The 24,246-nt window shown below is 47.7% G+C and overlaps 1 protein-coding gene across 1 annotated transcript in view; it reads left to right on the top strand.

Annotated features, from left to right (window-relative positions):
• LOC119972345 (unconventional myosin-Id-like) overlaps positions 1 to 24,246 on the top strand; it is a 218,448-nt gene that overhangs the window by 12,820 nt on the left and 181,382 nt on the right. Inside the window, exon 2 of the mRNA XM_038808882.1 lies at positions 20,002 to 20,210. Coding sequence (XP_038664810.1) covers positions 20,002 to 20,210 — 209 coding nt within the window. The remainder of the gene's footprint in view (positions 1 to 20,001; positions 20,211 to 24,246) is intronic.

Raw genomic sequence — 24,246 nt, 5'->3', positions numbered from 1 at the left:
TGAAAGAAGAAGAAAAAAGCGGGGGAGAAGGGCTCTAAACCAGAGGGCATACTTGCTCAGGCTTTTCAGGGAGCAAATCTCCTACCTGAACAGCAATCTGGAAGAAGCAAAAACAGAAAATTCTGGGAAAACACAGGAGGCCTGACAGCATTTGCGAAGTGAGGAAATAAAGTTCAGGGACGGGATTCCCCGACCCCCCGCCGGGTCAGAGAATCGCCGGGAGGCGACGTGAATCCCGCCCCCGCCGGCCGCCAACCTCTCCAGCACAGGAGATTCGGCGGGGGCGGGAATCGCGCCGCGCCGGTCTGGGGACCACCCCCCCCCCCCCCCCCCCCCCCGCCGATTCTTCGGCCCGCGACGGGCCAAAGTCCTGCTGCTGTAATGCCAGTCCCGCCAGTGTGAATCAAACCACCTCCCTTACCGCCGGGCTCCAGTGTCCTGAGGGGGCGTGGGGCGGCCTGGCCCCAGGGGGTGCCCCCAGGGTGGCCTGGCCCGCAATCGGGGCCCACCGAACCGCGGGCGGGTCTTTGCCGTGGGGTGCACTCTTACCCCTCCGCCTTGGCCATCAGCCTCCGCGATGGCCGACGCGGAGGAGACCCCCCCCTGTGCATGGGCGGGGATGACGTCAGCAGCCACTGACGCTCCCGCACATCCATGGACTTCCGTCAGCCGGTGAACTCCCTTCGGCCCCAACTGGCCCTAGCCCCTGAAGGTGCAGAGCTCCGCACCTTGAGGGCGGCCCGACGCCGGAGTGGTTCCCGCCACTCCATCTCTCCGGAACCCCCCACCCCGCCGGCTAGGGGAGAATCCCGCCCCATGTTTCAAGTCCACATGACTGTTCTTCACAGAATCACAGAATTGTTCAGGTGCAGGGGAAGCTATTTGACCCATCCTGTCTGCACCGGCCCTCCAAATGAGCATTATGACTGAGCGCCATTTCCCTGGCGTTTCCCCATACCTTTGTACATTGAGCTGGATTCTCCATTTCTGGGGCTCTATCCCACGCCGGCGTGGGAACGGTGCTGTTTTACACCAGGAAAACTGGCGCAAAAAGGCCATTGATTCCCTGTTTTGCTGGGGGCTGGCAGGAAGGCAGCATAGAGCACCCAGCTCTAGCTGCCTAAATGCCCCAGAGAATTACCGGGTCCTTGGCCGTGCACGCGCACGGCGGCGGCCTGCAATGGCAGCGTTGTGCTTCATGGTGGACACAGCCCGCTTACCCAGCCCGCAAAATAGTCCCTCCCTTTGGCTGGTTCGCACTCCCCGGACCATACCCCCACAGTGCTCCCAGCCCTGAATAATGCTCCCCCCTCTTCGTGGATCGGCCCTCCCCCGACTGGCGGGGCTGGATTGAGTCCGCAGCTGCCACGCTGAGTTCCCGATGGGTGAGACCACACGTGATCCACGCCGTTGGGAAATCGGCCGGTCGGGGACGGAGCATCGGGGGGCAGGCCTGAGGCAATGTCCTGAGGCCGTCGATACGTGGGCAGCGTTTGGAAGGGGCGGAGCATTGCGAATGCGCCACCGCCCCTGATTTGGTTGAAAACTTGGATTCTCCGGCTGTTCGCTGAACGCGATTTCGGCGTCGGCGACCGGAGAATCTAGCCCATTGTTTCTATTCAAATAATCATCCAATACCTTCTTGAATGCCTCTACTGAACCTGCCTCCATCACACTTCCAGGCAGTGCATTCCATACCCGAAACACCCTTTGTGTGAAAAGATTTTTTCTCACATCCCACCTGCTTCTTTTGCAAGTCATTTTAAATCTGTGCCTTCTCGCTCTTGATCCTTTTATAGCAGGAACATTTTCTCCTTATCTATTCAGTCCAGCCCACTCATGATTTTGAATATATCTATCAAATCTCCTCTTAGTTTTCTTCTCACCAAGGAGAACAGTCCCAACCTCTCCAATCTATCCTCATAACTGAAGATTCTCATCCCCGGAACCATCCTTGTCATCCTCTTCTGCACTCTCTCCACTATGTTTACATCTTTCCTGTATTGCGGCACCCAGAACTAGACACAATATTCCAGCTGCGGTCTAACTCGTGTCTTGTACAAGTTCAGCATGGCCTCCTGGCTCTTGGATTTGGATTTGTTTATTGTCACGTGTACCGAGGTACAGTGAAAAGTATCTTTCTGTGTGCAGCTCAACAGATCATTTAGTACATGAAAAGAAAAGAAAATACGTAATAGGGCAACACAAGGTACACAATGTAAATGCATGAACACCAGCATCGGGTGAAGCATACAGGAGTGTAGTATTAATCAGATCAGTCTATAAGAGAGTCATTTAGGAGTCTGGTAACAGTGGGGAAGAAGTTGTTTTTGAATCTGTTAGTGCGTGTCCTCAGACTTTTGTATCTCCTGCCCGATGGGAGAAGTTGGAAGAGTGAGTAAGCCGGGTGGGAGGGGTCTTTGATTATGCTGCCCACTTTCCCAAGGCAGTGGGAGGTGTAGATAGAGTCAATGGATAGGAGGCGGGTTCATGTAATGGATTGGGCTGTGTTCACGACTCTCTGAAGTTTCTTGCGGTCCTGGGCCAAGCAGTTGACATACCAGGCTGTGATGCAGCCAGGTAGGATGCATTCTATGGTGCACCTGTAAAAGTTGGTAAGAGTCAGTGTGGACATGCCGAATTTCCTTAGTTTCCTGAGAAGTACATGCGCTGTTGTGCTTTCTTGGTCGTAGCGTCATCGTGGGTGGACCAGGACAGATTTTTGGTGATGTGCACCCCTCGGAATTTGAAGCTATCAATCATCTCCACCTCGGCCCTGTTGATGCTGACAGGTGTGTGTTCAGCACTTTGCTTCCTGAAGTCAATGACCAGCTCTTTAGTTTTGGTGGCATTGACGGATAGATTGTTGTCATTACACTACTCCACTAGGTTCTCTATCTCCCTCCTGTATTCTGACTCGTCGTTGTGCGGGATCCGACCACTCTATGCCCCTATTCATAACGCCCAGAATACTATATGCTTTATTAACAGCCCTCTCCTGCCAGCTTCAATGATCTATGCACATACACACTTCTTCAGAGCTAAAGAGAGGGAGAAATGTGTTGGATCATATACTGTAGAAGAGGTAGGGTAGCAGCAGGAACAGAGCAGAAGGTCAGTGATTGGTGGAGCTAGGAGAGATTGTAACAAAGATGTGTAGATCACTAGACAGGGTAAACGTTACTGGCAGGAGAAGGTGATATTAGTTGTATAAAGGTAGGATGGAGGAGGTATTTTGTTTTGTTTAAGATTACTTAACTAAAATCTGTCAGATGCTGCAGCACTATTGCAACTCTGAGCTGAGCAAGATTTGCATTGCCAGTGGATGTGAAGATGACCCTATGAACTCTTACATGTCTGACTGCTTCCAGCCTGCTGCTGGAGGCATTAGCAACATGTTTCAATTGGCTGGCTACTGTTGTGTATGGGAAGTCATTGTGACTTATTACTAAAAGAGAACCATCTATATTTCATTCTCTCCTGCCAAGAGACAAGCAGCTGGGGTGAGCACATGGCTTCAGTCGAAATTGCAGGCTTTCCCATGGTGCAGGGTACCATTGACTGCATGCACATTACTTCACGGGTGTCACACAATCATACATACGAACGTAATAATTAGAAGCAAGGGTAGGCCATTCAGCCCTTTGAGCCCTCTCTGCCATTCAATACTATCATGACTGAACTGACTGTTGCCTCAGTGCCACGCGATACTTTTGATTTCCTTGTTAGTGAAGAGGATATCTACCTCTGCCTTAATAACATTCAATGACCCTGATGTGTTGGGTAAGCTGGGTCTGAGAGGACTGCGTTTACTACAGTAGTGAGAGAGACAGGCTTCCAACACTTGAAGAAATGCAACTCGATTTTATTGAACTCTTAACTATCATACATGCTTTAACTGTGGGTTGACACTATGCTGACTTGACTGGAGACCTGAGGCTAACCTGACCAGACAATCTTACTACCACATGGTGTATGTTCTAGTTGCTGCTCACGAGCTCTGACTCTCTCAGAGGCTGCATCCCAAGAGAGCGGGAAAACTAGTGCCCTCTGGCTTTATAGTGGTCGTGTCCTGTCTGGTGATTGGCTGCTGTGTTCTGTGTGTTCACTGGTCATCCTGTGTGTCAATCACTGCCTGTCTGTGCACCATCATATACCTGTGTGTATATTATGACAGACCCGACCTCTACCATGCTCTAGGAAGAGAGTTCCACATACTCATGATCCTCTGAGAAAAAACATTACTTCTTATTTCCTTCTTAAATGGGAAACCCCTTATTTTTAAACCGTGCCTTCAAATTCTAGTCTCTCCCACAAGGAGAAACATCCTTTCAGCATTTACCCTGTCAAATCCCCTCAGTATCTTACATGCTTCAGTAAGGTCACCTAATCTTTGATGGATACAAGTCCAGCCTTTCCTCATAAGACAACCCTTTCATTCCAGGAATCATTGAACCAGAGACAGTGCCGCAGGAGGCCATTCGGCCCATCGAGTCTGCACTGACCCTCTAAAAGGACACCGACCAATGCCCACTCCCGTACACTATGTCTACAACCCCACCTAACCTGTAGATCCCTGGACACTAAGGGACAATTTAGCATGCCCAATCCACCTAACCTTCATATCTTTTGGACTGTGGGAGGAAACTGGAGCACCCGGAGGAAACCCACGTAGACATAGGGAGAAAGTGCAAACTCCACATAGACAGTCACCCAGGATTGTGTCCCTGGTGCTGTGAGGCAGCAGTGCTGACCACTGTGCTACTGTATCACCCTCAGTTGGATGAACCTTTTCTGAACTGCAATTATGTCCTTTTTTAACTGAGGCGACCACAATTGCACACAATACTTCAGCTATGGTATAACCAAAGCCAAGTATAACTGTAGCAAAACATCCCTCCTTTTACATTTTATTCCCCTTGCAATAAGCAACAACATTCCATTTGCCTTCCTAATCACTTGCTGTACCCATGATGTGGAAATGCAGGAGTTGGACTGGGTGGGCACAGTAAGATGACTTACAACACCAGGTTAAAGTCCAAAAGGTTTATTTGGAATCAGAAACTCACCTGATGAAGGAGCTATGCTCTGAAAGCTTGTCATTCCAAATGGGATGTCAACATTGCATAATGCCAGAACCAAAAGGAATGTCACATTCTCCAGTTCGCATGTGGCCATGGGCAGCGACTCATGATGATCAATGTAAGTTATCATGGCAGCTGTCATGGTGCCTTAATTCTGTAGCAGTCTGCTGTACCAGCTGCATTTGAGCCACCACAACAAACCAATCAGGTGACAAGGACTATTTGCTAATAATGTGATTGATCCTTCTGATGGGTAACCCATGTACACCAAGGCATCATGTGATAGAGCAGGTAAATGATAAGACAGATAATCGCTTATTGTCACAAGTAGGCTTCAAATGAAGTTACTGTGAAAATGGCATGCTGAAATAACACTTGTTCTACCTGGACTGCCCTGGAGAAGTAGGTGCCAAGTTTTACTGTTGTCTACTGCATGCTGCACTGCCTTGTTCTTATGAGATAACAGCCCTTTCCACCAGCTACACTGTGAGAAGCTAAAGAGCAGAAAAATAAGGAGAAGGTGGAGAAAGAAGAGGAAAAGGGGAGACAACCTAAACTTGTTTGTGGGCAACTCACCCAACTGAAATACCAGTAAATGTAACTTGAATTCCACTTTCGCAAATGGTCCCACATCTTACCTTCACTCAGTCACTGATATCAGTGTGCACTTGGCCACAATGTCTGTAATAGTCCAGTAAATCACACTTGTACATTCTCTTAGCACCTGCCTTTTCTATGCCTTTGCCTGGTCCAGTGCGCCAAAGCATGCTTGTAGTGCCTGTGGCATGGTTAATAGAAGGACTTTAAAAGGAGGACACTGAGGTAAGCCTTGGAGGTCAAGTCCAAGCCGCTCTGACCTAGGAAACGCAGCTGCAAACTGCAGCATCTTGACAGGAGCTGCAATAGTTTGTCCTGTCTGGCTGGCAGGGTGCTGGTGGTTAGGACTCTGAGAGAGGACAACACATTTGTGCTCCCATAGTGGGTGCTTCAGCAAACCTTGTAATGGAATCATAGAATGTTACAGCACAGACGAAAGCCATTCGGCTGCACCGACTCCTGAAAGAGCAACCTGGCTAGTCCCATTCCCCAGCCCTATCTCTGCAGCCCTCTAAATTCATCACTTTCAAATATATCCAGCTCTCCTTTGAAACCTCCTATGGAATCCACCTCCACCACTCTCCCAGGCAGCGCATTCCAAACCCCAACAACTCTCTGAGTAAAGGAGTTTCTCCTCATCTCACTCCGAGCTCTCTTGCTGACCATCTTGAAATTGTAACCCCCTAGTCACTGACATACCAACTAGTGGAAACAGAATATCCTTCTTTACCCTGTCAAAATTGTTCAGGCTTTTGAACACCTCAATAAGGTCACTTATTAATATCCTCTGCTCTAAGGAGAGCAAACCCAATTTCTCCATCTTTCCTTGTATGGAAAATTCCTCATTCCTGATATCAATCTAGTAAATCTCATCCGCACTCTCTCCCGGGCTTTAACATCGTTCCTTAAATAAGGTGCCCTGAACTGAACACAATACTCCAAATGTGTTCTGACCAATGATTTGTAAGATGTAGCATCACTTTCTTGCTTTTACACTCTATGCCTCTATTTATAAATCCAAGGATCCTATAAGCCTTCTTAACAACTGTTTCAACTTGCCTGTCCACCTTCAGAGAACTATACTCTTGAATCCCGAGGTCCCTCTGCTCCTGTACTCTCCTCAAAGTTGAACCATTGAGTCTGTATTGTCTTCCCAAATTTCTTATCCCAAACTTCTTGGAAGTCTTGGAAATAATCTTGGATGTCAGATTCCTTGACTACTAGGAGAGACTGCAAGCTCCTTTAAACACTGTGATCCACATCCATGATAGAAGCAGTTATAATAATTTTCATTGGTGTCACAAGTAGGCTTACATTACACTGCAATGAAGTTACTGTGAAAAGCCCCTAGTTACCATACTCCGGCACCTGTTCGGGTACACAGTGGGAGAATTCAGAATGTCCAATTCACCTCACAAGCACGGCTTTCAGGAGAAAACCGGAGCACCCGGAGGAAACTCATGCAGACACAGGGAGAATGTACAGACTGCGCGCAGACAGTGACCCAAGCAGGGAATCGAACCGCTGTGAAGTAACAGTGCTAACTACTGTGCTACTGTGCTGCCCTTGCATTTGCATGGCAATAGGGGAACGTGCATGAGTTTGTGCATTGTCTGAGCTTCCACTGCAGCTGTCAGACATTGGGTAGCAGCTTCTGCTGCAATGGAAATTGCAGCATTGGTCATCAGACATTGAATGATGGTTAGGCCCATTAGTGTGGGAACTGGGTTGTCCACCATTTCTATGCTGGAATGGATGGGCCCCAAGCTCTGTGCAAAGCCCTGAGACAAGTTAGTGTTGAATTCTTTCATGCTCATAGAAATTGACCGCATGCTTTAATGGAGGCTTTCCAAGGAATTTGTTATGCACATCCATCAGATTTCTTCTCTCGGTTGCCTCATCAAATTTCTGAGTCCTCTGCCACTGAACCTTTTGTATGACCTCACCCTCCAGGGAGCTGGCACCTATGCCATTCTCACTCATGCCCCAGTTACAGCTCACTTGTACCTAGTGTCTCACCACGTGCAGATCCTGTCCTGACATTGCCGGTAGCTGTGAGTGTGAAATAAAGTGACTGGACTGTATCTCCATCATCACTGTCTTCTTGGTGTCCCTCCACTGCCTGGGCAGGTTGTAGTTCTTGGCTATCTGAAAGGAGGAATGCACAAGGACAAGTCTGTTATGTGGGGAAAGTAAGATCTATCCTGATACCATCTTCAGCTTGTAAATCAGAAGAGTAAGTGGGATGAGGATGGACTGGGAGTGAGAAGATGGATATGCTATGATGATAGTGAGAGGATAGTGATAGTCAGAGGTTTGTGAAGGGGAGGTCGTGTCTCACTAACTTGATCGGGTTTTTTGAGGAAGTGACAAAGATGATTGATGAAGATAGGGCAGTGGATATTGTCTGCATGGATTTCAGTAAACTCTTTGACAACTTCCCTCATGATAGAGTGCTACAAAAGGTGAAGTTACACAGGATCAGAGATGAGCTGGCAAGATGAATACAGAACTAGCTCAGTCATAGAAGACAGAGGGTAGCAGTGAAAGGGTACTTTTCTGAATGGAGCGGTGTGACTAGCAGTATTCCACAGGAATCAGTGCTGGGACCTTTGCTGTTTGTAGTATGTATAAATGATTTGGAGGAAAATGTATCTGATCTCATTCGTAAGTTTGAGGACAGCTCAAAGGTTGATGGAATTGCAAATAACGATTAGGATTGTCAGAGGATACAGCAGGATCAGTTGGAGACTTGCACTGAGAAATGGCAAATGGAGTTTAATCTAGACAAATGTGAGGCAATGCATTTTGGAAGGTGTAATACAGGTGGGATGCATTCATTAAATGGCAGAACCCTTAGGAGTATTAACAGGCAGAGAGATCTGGGCATACAGGTCCGCAGGTCACTGAAAGTGACAATGCAGGTGGAGAAAGTAGTCAAGAAGGCACACGGCATTGAGTATAAAAATTGGCAAGTCATGCTTCAGCTATACAAAACCTTAGTTAGACCACACTTGGAATATTGTGTACAATGTTGATTGCCACACAACAGAAATATATGGAGACTTTGGCGAGGGTACGGAAGAGACTTACCAGGATGTTGCCTGGTCTGGAGGGTATTAGCTATGAGGAGCGGTTGGATAAACATGGATTGCTTTCACTGGAACGACGGAGGTTGAGCAGCGACCTGATAGAAGTTTATAAATTTATGAGTGGCATGGTCAGAATGGATAGTCAGCAGCTTTTTCCCAAGTGGAAAAGTCAATTGCTAGGGGACATCGGTTTAAAGTGCGAGGGGCAAAGTTTGGAGGAGATGTGCGAGGCAAGCTTTTTACACAGAGGGTGGTGAGTGCCTGGAACTCGCTGCCGGGAGAGGTGGTGAAAGCAGCAATGTTTAAGAGGCACCTTGACAAATGCATGAATAGGATGGGAATAGAGGGTTATGGACTCCGGAAGTGCAGAAGGTTTTAGTTTAGACAGGCATCATGAGCAGCGTAGACCTGGAGGGTCGAAGGGCCTGTTCCTGTGCTGTACTGTTCTTTGTTCTTTGATACCATCCTCTTTGATGATTTCAGCTCAGTCCCTGGCCATAGCCTCCATGGTGAGGCTAGCGAGCACCAACCCCTCCACAGGGGTAAGGATATGCCCACCAATTACATAAAGGAATATATAGGCATGGAAGTGGATGATCAGTCATGATCACATTGAATGATGAACCAGGTTCAACGGGCTGAATGACCTTCTCCTGTTTTTCTGTTCCTGTTGTTATGTTACACTTTGTGGTAATATGTCGTTACTCTTTGCCATATGATCCAGAATGATCTGATGAGTTGATTATAAAGAAATCACCAATCTTTAACTTGAAGCAAAACTGATTTGTTTAATAACGGTGAAATTAAACAGAGTTTGCACACTCTACAGAGCTATAACTATTAATAAAGTAAGATTGAGTTTGTTAAACATTAATCTATAATCTGGAATTAACTAATGATGCCCTCGTGTTACTTCTCTCTAATCTAAACTGATCCTTGAGCTGTGATCAATCTCTCTCCTCTGCTAACACCTAACTGACTACCCAAGATTCTCTGAATTCTAATATTTATACTGGGAACTGGTGGTGCCCTCTGGTGAATTACACTGAAATGTAATAATTAACCCTTCACTGGTATACCTATATACATATCATTACACCTATCTCTCTCTGGTTAGCGTCTGTGATTGTGTGTTACTTGACCTGCACGGGATGGAGAAGAGTGTGTGTCATGCAACCTGTTTGGCTGATGCAGTTGCCATTGTTTAACACCAGTTTGTGAGGTTTGCAGTGTGTGAACGTGGGGTGACGCACATGACTGTTAAACTTGACGGCTGATTAATATAGATCGGTGGGAGTAGGAATGGGTGTGTGGTGAATTGAGCAGTGGGTGAGGCGACCTCTTTAGTTAGGAGGATATGATGTAGCCACTGGTTTGTATGTGGTTATTGTGCTTCTTGCAATACTGCATCCAGATTGTGAGGGCTTGACTCCTGGTATTGACTTGCCCAACTACCTTTGACAATGTGTTAGGTGGGGCTACTGAGTTACGGGGATAGGGTGGAGGCATGGGCTTAAGTGGGGTGCTCTTTCCAAGAGCCGGTTCAGACTCAATGGGTCGAATGGCCTCCTTCCGCACTGTAAATTCAATGATTCTATGATTCTATGTATCTTGATCAATGATTGTAGATACGGGATATATCTCTTTCTTTTATTTTTAACAAACAATTTTATTGAGGTATTTTAGGCATATAGAAAAAGTGACATTGTACAGCACAAAAAAAAGAAGTCAAGACAAAAATTAAACATAGTGCAAACCAAGGCTTTGTTCACGCACGGACCTGCCTCAATATCCCCCTACTCTACTCTACTCTACCCTAGCCCCCCTCTGCTGACGCTTACTCCTCTGCGATGAAGTCAATAAATGGCTGCCAGCTTCGGGCGAACCCTCGTAGCGAACCTCTCAAGGTGAACTTGACTTTCTCCAGGCCAAGAAAGCTCGCCATGTCCGATAGCCATACCTCAGCCCTCGGGGGCCTTGAGTCCCTCCATGCTAACAGTATTCGTCGCCGGGCTACCAGGAAAGTAAAGGCCAGAACGTTGTCCTCTCTCTCTTCCTGGACTCCCGGGTCCTCCGAAACCCCAAAGATTGCCACCTCAGGGCTCATTACCACCACAGTTTTCAATCCCTGCCAATACCCCCTGAGTTTAGGGCACGACCAGAACATGTGTACATGGTTAGCTGGCCTTCCGGCGCATCTAGCACACTTATTCTCCAGCTCGAAGAATTTGCTCATCCAGGCCACCGTCATGTGAGCCCGGTGCACGACCTTAAACTGGATCAGGCTGAGCCTGGCGCATGTGGTGGTCATGTTTATTCTGCTCAAAGCTTCTGCCCAGATACCGTCCTCCATCTCCCCCCCGAGCTCCTCCTCCCACTTAAGCTTCAAGTCCTTGGTCTGCGTATCCTCAGCTCCCATTAGTTCCTTGTAGACGTCCGAGTCTCGACCCTCTCCCACCTCTCCCCTCGAAACTACCCTGTCCTGCCTCCCCTTCGGCGGGAGACGTGGGAAGGACGGCACCAGTCTGCGTACAAAATCCCGCACTGTAAGTATCTAAAGTCATTCCCTCTCGCCAGCCCAAATTCCTCCTCCAGCGCCCTCATGCTCGGAAAGCTCCCTTCCAGGAACAGGTCCCCCATCCTCACAATCCCCGCCCTCCTCCACAGTCGATACCCCCCGTCCATGTTCCCCGGGACAAATCGGTGGTTGCCGCAGATTGGGGTCCACATGATGCTCTTACCTCCCCTACATGCCTCCTCCACAGGCCCCAGATCCGAAGAGCCACCACCACCATCGGGCTGGTGGAGTACCGTGCCGGCGAAAGCGGCAGAGGCGCCGTGACCAGGGCTGCCAAGCTAGTGCCCCTGCACGAAGCAGCCTCCATCCACTCCCAAACCGATCCCGCACCCACCATCCATTTCCTTATCATCGCGATGTTGGCCACCCAGTAATAGTTGCTGAAGTTCGGCAACGCCAGCCCCCCTTCTCCTCTGTTCCTTTCAAGCATCACCCTCTTCACTCGCGGGGACTTCCCTGCCCACACAAATCCCAGAATAATTTTATTCAGCTTCTTAAAGAAGGATAAAGATGGGGAGACACTGAAAAACAAACACGAGCCGCGGGAGAATCGTCACCTCAATAGTCTGCACCCTCCCCGCCAATGACAGCGGGAGCGCATCCCACCTCCGGACCTCCTCCCTCACTCGTTCCACTAGTCGGGACAGGTTGAGCTTATGCAACTTGCCCCAGTCCCATGCCACCTGAATCCCCAAATATCGGAAACTCTCCCGCACTAGCCTGAATGGCAACCCCTTCACCCTACTCTCCTGCTCCCTCGCCTGAATTACAAACAACTTGCTTAGCCATGTTCAATTTGTATCCGAAGAACCGGCCAAATTCCCTCAGGGTTGCCATAATACTGTCCATCCCCACCATTGGGTCCAACACATATAACAGCAGATCATCTGCATATAACGAGACACTATGTTCCACTCCCCCCCCCCTCCCCGCCCCCCCCCCCCCCCCCGGGACCAGCCCTTTCCAGCCCCTAGAAGCTCTCAGTGCAATTGCCAGTGGCTCTGTGGACAGCGCAAACAGCAGTGGGGAGAGAGGGCAGCCCTGTCTTGTCCCACGGAGCAGTCTAAAGTAGTCCAATGTTGTCCTGTTCGTCCTTACACACGGCTCCGGGGCCTGATACAATAGCCTAACCCAGTTGATGAACCCCGCCCCGAACCAGAACCGTCCTAGTACCTCCCACTGATAATCCCACTCGACCCGGTCAAAAGTCTTTTCAGCATCCATGGCTACCACTATCTCTACCTCCCTACTCTCCAGGGGCATCATAATCACATTGGACAGCCTTCTTAGGTTGGCCACCAACTACCTCCTCTTTACAAACCCGGTTTGGTCCTCCACAATTACATCCGGTACACAGTCCTCAATTCTGGTGGCCAAAATCTTGGCCAGTAACTGTAATGATCTGTACATCTGTACATACATCTGCACATACACCAGGGACTGCAGACAGATGTAACAGCCACAGCATCACTAGAGAGCATCAGAGACGGGTATAAAGGGTCCAGCCCAAGGGAGGATCCGCCTCTTTCAGAAGCACAGGGCTGGTGAGCAGCAGCAGACAGACAGCTCAGCAGAGGCAGTTTACCTTCGCTTCACTGGTCATACCCCTTGACTGTATTATATCTAGTTAAGCTCTGGAAACAGAATGAACCCATTGAATAAGGTATTTGTGTTAACTGGAAGTCTACAATCTTTATTCAGACTTTGAGAATAACATAGTAACTTGGCGTCTACACTAATTAAAGAGATCGGCCTGTATGACCCACAAGCCTCCGGGTCCTTATCCCGTTTCAGAATGAGCGAGATGGTGGCCTGCGACATCGTTGGGGGTAAACTCCCTCTGTCTCTTGCCTTGTTAAAGACCCTGACCAGCACCGGCCCCACTAGCCCGGCAACGTTTTTGTAAAACTCCACCAGACACCCGTCCAGCCCCGGGGCTTTACCCGACTGCATGACCTTCAGGCCCCCCAATACCTCTTCGATCCTGACCAGGGCCCCCAGTCCGTCCACCGACCCCATCCCCACTCTTGGGAAGGTCAGACCGTCCAGGAATCGCATCATCCCCCCCAGTCCCCCGGGTGGTTCCGAAGTGTACAGCTTCCTATAAAAGTCCCTAAAGATCTTGTTCAGCCCTGCCGGGTCACCTTCCCCATCCACTACCCTCCCCATTTCCCTAGCCGCTTCCCTCTTCCTTAGTTGTTGCACAAGCATTCTACTGGCCTTCTCCCCATGCTCATAAAGGCCTTTTATTTTTCTAAGCTGCTCTACAGCCTTGCCTGTAGTCAGCACCCCAAATTGGGCCTGCAGCCTCTGTTGTTTCCTGAGTAACTCTGGCCTCGGGGATTCCGCGTAACTCTTGTCCAGCCGTAGAATTTCCTTAATCAGTAGGTCCGTCTCTGCCCTGTCTGTCCTGTCCCTATAACGCCCCGATTGAAATCAGCTCCCCTCTCACCACTGCCTTCAGTGCCTCCCGCTGCCGAGACTTCTCCAGTATCGTTCATCTGCAGGTAATTCTGCATGCATTTCCTCAGCCTCTCACACACTGCCTCGTCCGTGAGTAGACAAACTCCCAGCCTCCATGGTGGGCACTGAAAGCTGTCCTTACAAAACTGCAGGTCTACCCAGTGCGGAGCAGGGTCCGATATGGCAATTGCTGAATATTCTGTCCCCACCATTCCGGCCAGCAGGTCCCTACTCACAACAAAGTAGTCAATTTGGGAGATACACCTTGTGGACGTGGGAGTAGTACGAGAACTCCCTCGCCATCGGCTGGCTAAATCTCCACGGATCTGCTCCCCCCGTTTGCTCCATGAACCCTCTCAATTCCTTTGCCAATGCTGGCAACCTGCCCATTCTTGAACATGACCGGTCCAGGCTCGGGTCCATGACTGTATTAAAGACCCTGCCCATGATCAGCTTAGCGAAAAGTGCAGAGGATACTGGAAGTCTGCAGAGGGATTTGGATAGGTTAAGTGAATGGGCTAGGGTCTGGCAGATGGAATACAATGTTGACAAATGTGAGGTTATCCATTTTGGTAGGAATAACAGCAAACGGGATTATTATTTAAACGATAAAATATTAAAGCATGCCGCTGTTCAGAGAGACTTGGGTGTGCTAGTGCATGAGTCACAGAAGGTTGGTTTACAAGTGCAACAGGTGATTAAGAAGGCAAATGGAATTTTGTCCTTCATTGCTAGAGGGATGGAGTTTAAGACTAGGGAGGTTATGTTGCAATTGTATAAGGTGTTAGTGCGGCCACACCTGGAGTATTGTGTTCAGTTTTGGTCTCCTTACTTGAGAAAGGACGTACTGGCGCTGGAGGGTGTGCAGAGGAGATTCACTAGGTTAATCCCAGAGCTGAAGGGGTTGGATTATGAGGAGAGGTTGAGTAGACTGGGACTGTACTCGTTGGAATTTAGAAGGATGAGGGGGGATCTTATAGAAACATTTAAAATTATGAAGAGAATAGATAGGATAGATGCGGGCAGGTTGTTTCCACTGGCGGGTGACAGCAGAACTAGGGGGCATAGCCTCAAAATAAGGGGAAGTAGATTTAGGACTGAGTTTAGGAGGAACTTCTTCACCCAAAGGGTTGTGAATCTATGGAATTCCTTGCCCAGTGAAGCAGTTGAGGCTCCTTCATTACATGTTTTTAAGGTAAAGATAGATAGTTTTTTGAAGAATAAAGGGATTAAGGGTTATGGTGTTCGGGCCGGAAAGTGGAGCTGAGTTCACAAAAGATCAGCCATGATCTAATTGAATGGCGGAGCAGGCTCGAGGGGCCAGATGGCCTACTCCTTCTCCTAGTTCTTATGTTCTAATGTTCTTATGAGCCCAAGTCGGGGATCTTCCCTAGCATCCTCCTAATAAAATCCACATTGTCTCAATTAGGGGCAGACACACTGACCAGGACTACTCTCACCCCTTCGAGCTTACCCCTCACCATAACAAACCTGCCACCGCCATCCACGACTGTGCCCTCCACCTCAAATTGTACCCTTTTATTAATCAGGATCGCAACCCCCTTCATCTGAGAATCAAGCCCCAAATGAAAGACCTGACTGACCCAGCCCTTCCTTAACATAACCTGGTCTGCCACTTTCAGGTGCGTCTTCTGCAGTAAGACTATGTCCGCCTTCAGAACCTGCAGATGCGCAAACACACGCACTCTCTTTACTGGCCCGTTTAACCCTCTAACATTCCAGGTGATCAGCCTGGATGGGGGGCACTTCGCCACCACCCCTCCCCCCCCTTTGCCGATAAGCCATCCCTTTCCTTGGCCAGCCCCCCAGCCATGGGTCGCGCTTCATCTGGCCTGCCTCCTGGCCGGCTCCACACATGACCTCCTCATTGTTGCCATGCCCAATTTCCATCCCGACAGCAGAACGACTCCCCACCCCCCCACCCCGTAGCAACACCATCCTATCACCTAACCCCTGCTCTAATCTAACTATATGCACACCCCCCACCTCGGCTACCGTTGACTAGCTGCACTCAGCTAGCCTGGGGCTCCCAGCCTCGGCGTCAGCACGTCTCCCACCCATTGTTCACAGTCACCCCTCCCCCTGACCCCTCCATACCACTTCCCCAGATCAGCCCTACTTAAGCAAACACTCTAGACAAGTCATAAACAACCCCCACAATAGTACGATTCAAGTTAAACAAGAAAAAAAGAGATAAAAAATAACAAGTACTCTCAGTCCTTCCCATACAGACACAGAAAAAGACTGTGCAAAGTTCCCCAGGCATCCATTTTAACCCAAGCCTTTGAACTGTTTTCTTTATTATTTTCCCCCCAGCCAAACTCCAACTAATCAAAGAGCCCAAACAGGAAACATTCAGGTTAACCACGCAAAAAGCACGCAAGACAAAAACACATCCCTACCACCTTCCAACCCCCTAAAAAGGTCAAAAAAAGAAACAACAAAAACGGATCCAAACATGCAGGCACTTTCCAAAACGGGAGAGACACCACATATACTTAAAAGTTCTAACATGAGTCCAAATGTCCTCAGCTCAGGGCCAGCCCTTGCTTCTTAACGAAGTCCATCGCCTCATCGGGTTCCTTGAAATAGTGGTGCTGACCCTCATACGTAATCCACAGTCGCGCTGGTAAAAGCAGCCCGAATTTCACCTTGTTTTTATACACTATCTCCTTCACCTGCCTGTAGCCTCCCCTCCTCCTGGCCACCTCAGCGCTCAAATCTTGGTAAACACGCAGGGTGGTATTGTCCCTCAGCCTCAGAATCTCCACATCTGCTACCGTTTGAAAGTCAGCCTGCTGCTCCACGGACTTCTCCAACTGCTGGAGCTTCTCAGCCTAATCATTCAGCCTTTTTCCCATCCGGTCAATCGGCTTCTGTAGCTGCTCCAAGTTCTCGCTTCAGAGCCAAAAAACCCTGCTGCATAGTCTGCAGCAGCTGCTCCATTGTGGGCTGGGCTGTCGGCTCCTTGCTCTGAACACCAGCCATGCTGGTCTCTCTCACAGCCTCCACTGTGCCCTTACTCAACCACTTCTTCTGCTGTTTACGGTCCCTCCGGCTTCTTAGATCCATACAATTCTGTATGGGTCTTATGCCTGAGTACTATTGCTTTCCAGTTCCACGCTCAAAAGCGCAAAATAGTCGGGGGAAAAGGTTCAAAAGTCCGACCGAAACGGGAGCCACCAAATGTGCGACCTGCTACTTCATAACCGCCACCGGAAGTCCATATGTCTCTTTCTTTCTACTTCCTCCACCAAGACCTCCAGTGCAGCATCTGAAAACTTTGTAGCCAACTCGTTCTCCCGTGTTGTGCAATACCTCTCCCTTTTCCAGGTCAGTTTCTCTTCAATCATGATTCCCAGCACCTGCACCTGCCCCTTTAGAAAGTACAGTCTAGCTTAAAGCAATGTAAGCTAACTTTAAATGGTGCTAAACATCAAAGGATTGGTCCACGGCTGAAGCATTCAGCCAGAGAATAGTGTGGGCAGTGCTTTCTGGATGCAGAAAGAATTCAAATGAGCAGCAGCACAAAGTTCACATGGTGACTGCATTACATTCAAGGGGTGCAGGGTAATCACACATTGTGATCCATGCACCCTTTGTGCCCAGAATATTTAAGCAATGACAAACTTGGGTTTTAAAAGCCTGCAGAGAATATGAAGAAAGTTTATTTTAATTACAAGCAGATTTAAGCCAATGTTGTGCGAATTGATAATAAACCAAAATAGTTTAAGTCTATGTTGTACCTTTAAAAACAATATTGATTTTAATCTGGTTTGTCAAACAGACGTGTACAGGGTATGGTAACAGAATGGCATATAGACCAAACCTGGACTGGATGGTAGATCCCCTTCATGGACAGACATTATTGAACTCATTTGGTTTTAAGTAACACTCTGCCAGTTTTCATGTTCATGTTCTGGTACCAGCCCACAACATATTATGGTGGGATTTGTGCGAGTGACTTCTATAGTCCAATATCTCAACCAGCAGGCAGCATATCCAAACCACATGTTTCACCATCCTGAGAAAGAAGGAGTTTGAATAAGGAGTGGTGCTGATTTCAATGTAGGGAGGGGAAAGAGAATGTAGAATAGAATATTGGGAATTAGAAAAGACATTATCCATAAAATACAACACATGGCTTATTGGATGCCGCTTAAGCAATGGAGGAAATATTAAGGTCCAGTTTATTTTATTCGTTCATGGAATGTAGCCATCTCTGGCAAAGCCAGCATTTGTGCCCATCCCTATTTGCCCTGGAGAAGGTAATGGTGAGCTGCCTTCTTAAACCACTGCAATCCACGTGTTATAAGTACACCAACAGTGCTGTTAAGGAGGTAATTCCAGGATTTTGATCCAGTGACAATGAAGGAATGGCGGTATATTTCCAAGTCAGGATAGGGAGCGGCTTGGGTGGGAGCTTGCAGGTGGTGTTGTTTCCAGGCATCTGCTGCCCTAATCCTTTTCGGTGATAGAGGTCATATGTTTGAAAGGTGCTGTTGAAGGAGCCGCAATGAGCTCCTGAAGTGCATCTTGTTGCCACTTATTACGTTCTCGGACCAGATCCTAACATTTGCTAGGATACCCGATTGGAACCCCAGTGAAGTTTTCTAGATTTGTAATACTGTGAGGAAAGGATACTCCGCTCCAGAAATGATTCCACGCAAAAATAGGGATCTGGTGTATTGAAACAATCTTTATTATTAACACATAACTACCTTAAAATCACAGAAATATAGCTTACAGTTACAAGTTTAACAACAAAACGGAAAATGTAACTTCTAAGTGATACTTGCTTTATCTCCAATCAAGCAAAACCCATCATAAGTCAAAAAACACTTTCAAATAGAGTTAGCAAACATAGGATTACTTGACAATCTTTGGATAGAGATATATTTTGAAAGACTGCTTGAAGAGAAAGAGATCCTGTCAGATTAATGCTGAATCTCTGACAGCCTTCTGTAGAAGCTGCTATTCAGCTCACAGCCAAAACTAAACTCAAACTCTGCCTGCTACAGCCCTAGCTCCTCCCATTAATTGTATCATCCCCATTCTACTCATGACCTACTTGATTAAGATTAATTACAATGTTTCTAATTATCTATTCCAAGGAAATCCCCAGAAATCATAACAAAAACCCACTAGCCTTCTCGTTGTAAACATATACAGGTCAGAAAGAAGAATGACCTCACATTTATGACATCTTAATTACACCGTTTGCAGCCACAACGTTTTGCTGTTTATCAAACCAGGATTTCAAAGATAAATTACTGCAGCAGATATATACGCACCCTAACTCAGGCTTTTAAAAGCATTACTGCACCAGATACATAAAATACAATATATACACCAATTTCTTACATTCATCACTCATGGTACATCACTGGTAGAAGCAATGAATGTTTCAAATGGTGGATTGGGTGCCAATAAAGTAGGCTGCTTTGCCCTGGATGGTGTTGGGCTCCTTGAGTGTTGTTGGAGCTGCACTCATCCAGGCAAGTGGAGAGTATTCCACCACATTCCCCGAATAGGTGTTGGAATGTGGCGACCTGGGGTTTTCACAGTACCTTCATTGAAGCCTACTTGTGACAATAAGTGATTATTATATTATTATTATCGTGACTTGCAGATGGTGTGCAGACTTTGGGAAGTTAGGAGGTGGGTCATTGTCTGCAGAATTTCCAGCCTCTGGCTTGCTCTGGCAGCCACTGTATTTATATGGCTAATCCAGTTCAGTTTCTGGTCAATGGTAACCCCTAGGATGTTGATACTGGCAACGGCAATGCCATTGACTGTCAAGGGCGATGATTAGATCCTCTATGGCACTTGTGTGTCATGAATGTTACTTGCCACTTGTCAGACAAACCTGAATATTTTCCAGTTCTTGCTGCATTGGACATGGGCTGCTTCAGTATCTGAGGAGTCGCAAGTCATGCTGAGCATTGTGCAATCATCAGAAAAGATCTCCACTTCTGACCTTGTATCGTCATCGATGAAGCAGCTGAAGATGGATGGACCCTGAGTAATTCTGGTTGGGATCAAGAAATTCAATTAGGTTAAAAATGCTAATAGATGAAGTACAACATGTGGCATGGTCAAAGGAATATCTTGCCAGGTACTGATGGTATCTAAAACATATTAACACTTATTTTCTTCCCTACAGGTTTGATAAGAATAGGAACTATACCTACATTGGAGAGGTGGTTATCTCAGTGAATCCGTACCAGCAAATTGATTTATATGGAAGCGACATGATTGAGTACTACAGGGGAAGGGAGCTGTATGAAAGACCACCACATTTGTATGCCATTGCCGACTCAGCTTACAAGGCCATGAAGAGGAGGGCCAAGGACACGTGCATTGTAATATCAGGTACATGGAAAATAGGTGGGAAAGGTCATTCAGTATTGGCAGAATGAACTTGGGTGTCAGACCAAAGGCACAGTAAATAAAACATACTTTTGAATATATGGAGAGAGACAAAAGCCAAAGTGGTTTTGAAAGTACAGACTTTAAATTATGACATTCACATCATTTGAAAGTGACTTCATTAATTTTTATAGAAAGATGGTCAATTGTCTATGCAATAGAGGCACAAGACTGAAAAGCTGGTGGACAGAAATCTTCAGCTTTGAGACTGTGTGGTGGCAGGTGGCTCTGGTTGCACCTTTCACATTGGCCAGAGTGGCGCGATTCAGCGCTTGGAAGCTCATTAATTATGCACAGGTGTGTTGCCCTCTGAGTCACGTGGTGGGCCAGCTGCTGATTAGTCCATCTGCTGTCAGCTTCAAAAGTCCTGGAGCCATATTTAAACAGCAGTCTCGCACACTCATACCATTCTCTCCTGCCCACATGTGTTTACCAGACCATGCCACAGAGGCAAAAGGCTAGCAGTCTCAAGGGGAAGTCTGCTCCTCGATGCAACCACCCTCCCCCTCAACCCATCACCTGCGAGGTGCCCATGCCCCCTCTGGACCTCTAACCAACATATCTGGAGTCTTTGTGTATTCCCTTCCAGTGAACAATATGGTATCCCTTCGATCCAATTGAAATGAAATTAAATGAAAATCACTTATTGTCACAATTCGGCTTCAAATGAAGTTACTGTGAAAAGCCCCTATTCGCCACATTCCGGCGCCTGTTCGGGGAGGCTGGTACTGGAATTGCACTGTGCTGCTGGCCTGCCTTGTTCTGCTTTCGAAGCCAGCGATTTAGCCCTGTGCTAAACCAGTCCCTGCAATTGTTTGTGCAGTTTTCATGCACCCTTGTCAGGGTCCAGCTGCCCCACCTTCGCTCTTCCATCTGCCTTTCATTGTTCATCTCCATCCACCTCCTTGCCCCTCTGCCTTCCATTGTGAGCCCTCACCACCCCCCCCCCCCCTTCCCCCAACTACCCCCCTCAATCCCTCCTCCCACTCACGGGCTCATATCACACTGGTCGAGCTTCAGACCTGTGTTGCGATGGCTATCTGAGTCCCACAGCAGAGTGCTGTCCAGATAGAGACTGGTGTGCACCAGGGGGAAGGAGACCCCTATAATTCCCAACCCCAGGTGCTGTACTGATCCGACTTGGAGACACAGGAGAGTTCATGGGTCTAGCAGCACGGTGTTGTCCATGAAGAGCAGTTCGTCATGGAGACAGAGGTAGGAACCAGTCTGCTCCAGCAGAGTGATGTACAGCACATCAGGAGCAGCGCAGCACAATGGCAGAAAGTTGTTGTGCTCACCCCAAAGTCTATTGTGAACTGAGCATTGCCTTGTCCATGCCACTCTTTATCAATCGGGTTTTGGACCACCGTAATTTCCTGCTGGAGTGACGCAGGTTGAAAGGCCTGATGGGATTCCAGCGGCCTGATGTTTAAATGAGCATTCATGATATACAAATGAATACAAGTGGCAGTCACACTACCAGCCAGCAGGAAGACCAACCACCTTTGACCCACTGCTGGGAAATTGTAACAAGATTAAATGGGCAGTAATTTGACTTTTTGGTTCCCGCTAGATTCTCCGGTTCAGCTTGCCACCAAACCAGGAGCCAATGAAGGCCATGGGCACAAGGGTATTGGATGAATGGGACATCATGTTGTGGTGATATTCATCACTGTAAATACACAAGGGGTTAATGTAAATATAGTATGACTAAGTAAACATTAGAGGGAGCACCAGAGACGTCATGACATGCAGACATACAGCTAATGAACAAAGAGAATAGTACACAACCAATGGGCAGTCAAGACACCCAGAGGTGACACTACCACAAGGGGGCATTACACAACCCATATATAAGGACAGGGCACACATGCTCTGACTCTTTCCACAGGCAACATTTAGAGAGTAGGACAGAGGCAGATCAGAAGCATCACACTCGCCACGTGGATTAGAGCAGACTGGTTAGTTAGACTGAGTTACTATAGCAAGATTAACAGAAGAGTCGAACTCATAGTGAACTGTGCTCATGGTTCAATAAATCACATTGAACTTACTTCAAAATCTGGAGTATCTTTTGGTCAAAGCTGCATCAAGTTGCAGCCTGTGTTATCCCAGAGTACATAACACAACACATGTGAGTTAGGATACAGGCAACAATGTTTTTGGTAAGCTCAAGCTTATGGAAGATGGGAGGCTGATCATTGGAATAGTTGGTAACAAAAGCAAGAATGAGTGTTTTAGCAGCAGATGGACTGAGCAGGGATAGAGACAGATATGGGTGATATTTACACTGGTGAAAGTAAACAGTCTGTTAATGGACATTTGATCAGAAATGCAGCTTATAAACCATCTAAATAGCATGAGACAATGGTCATAAGGATGGGGTGGAATCCATGGTTGGGGAACATAGTATGTGGCAGTGTCCAAAGGGAATGGCTTCTGATTTCCCAGAATTGATTGGAGGACATTTTTGCTCATTCAGTACTGGGTGTTGCATAAGCACCCTGCACAGATCCTTTCAGCACAGATGCAGTTCAGTGGTTGAGAGGGATGGTGGTGAGGCAGGACTTGGTGTTGTCTGTGATGCTGCTGAGGGGAAACATGTACATGGGGAGACCTGCTGTCTCTATCTGGTCTGAACCATTTGCAAATCTGCTCCCACACTTAGTTTGAATCTTAACTACCCTCTGAGGTGGCTCAGTGAACTGCATAATGTTTTCAAACAGCTGCAGACAAAGGCCCACCACCACCATCTTTTCAAGGTTAAACAGGGATGGACAATAAATGTCTTCCTTGACAGCAATGTGCACATCCTTGGGGCAGCACGGTAGCATAGTAGTTAGAACTATGGCTTCACAGCACCAGGGTCCCAGGTTCAATTCCCGTTTGGTCACTGTCTGTGTGGAGTCTGCACGTTCTCCCCGTATGTGCGTGGGTTTCCTCCGGGTGCTCCGGTTTACTCCCACAGTCCAAAGATGTGCAGGTTAGGTGAATTGGCCATGCTAAATTGCCCTTACGTTAGACGGGGTTTCTGGTTACGGGGATAGGGTGGAGATGTGGGCTTGGATAGGGTGCTCTTTCCAAGGACCGGTGCAGACTCGATGAGCCGAATGGCCTCCGTCTGCACTGTAAATTCTATGATTCTCCATCTCAAGGACTAACAAAAAAATAAATATTTGAAGGTCTAGACAACTCAATGACTTGAACCTTTCACACACACCTGAGAGGGCAGAAAGTGTCTTGTTCAATACTGCACAAAGTGTTGCCTTGGATTATGAGCTTAATCCATGCGCTGGAACTTTCCGGCACTCCTGCAGCTGGTTTTCCCATGATGGATGCAACAAACCATTTAAGTCCCCATCGACTTCAGCGGGACGCAAGATCCCACCAGCGGGAGGCGCCAGAAAATACTGCCCTCGGACTCGGGCATGAACCTTACACAGAGGTTAAAATGTGACTGATTGAACCCAGGCTGACAGAATGGCCAGCTTTACTATCTTTTGTATTGTCATTTCCTGATATTTTATTTGAATTTGTTCAGGGAATCTGGTGTGACTGGATAGGCCAGAATCTATTGTCCATCCCTCAGTGCTCTTGAGAAAGAGGTGGTGAGTCCCCTTCTTGAACCACTCAAGTCCATGTGACATAGTTACACCCACAGTGTTGTTAGGAAGAGAGTTTTGGAATTTTGACCCAGCGACAATGAAGTCACGATGATGAGTGAGGTGAAGGGGAACATTCACCTGCTGATATACCCATGCATCTGCTGCCTTTTTCCTTCTAAGTGGTAGAGGTTGCAGGTTTGGAAGGTGGTTTGAAGGAACCTTGGCAGGTTGCTGCAGTGCTACTTGTTAATGATAAACAATGTGTTAGTGGTGGAGAGAGTGAATGTTTAATATGGTGGATAGGGTGCCAATCAAGCGGGCCGCTTTATCTTGGATGGTGCCGAGTGTTGGAGACGCACTCATCTAGCCAAGTG

The sequence above is a fragment of the Scyliorhinus canicula genome, chromosome 10, assembly GCF_902713615.1.
Source record: "Scyliorhinus canicula chromosome 10, sScyCan1.1, whole genome shotgun sequence".
Taxonomy (NCBI): domain Eukaryota; kingdom Metazoa; phylum Chordata; class Chondrichthyes; order Carcharhiniformes; family Scyliorhinidae; genus Scyliorhinus; species Scyliorhinus canicula.
Note: the sequence above shows the minus strand (reverse complement) of the source record. Positions and strands in the feature narration are given on the sequence as shown.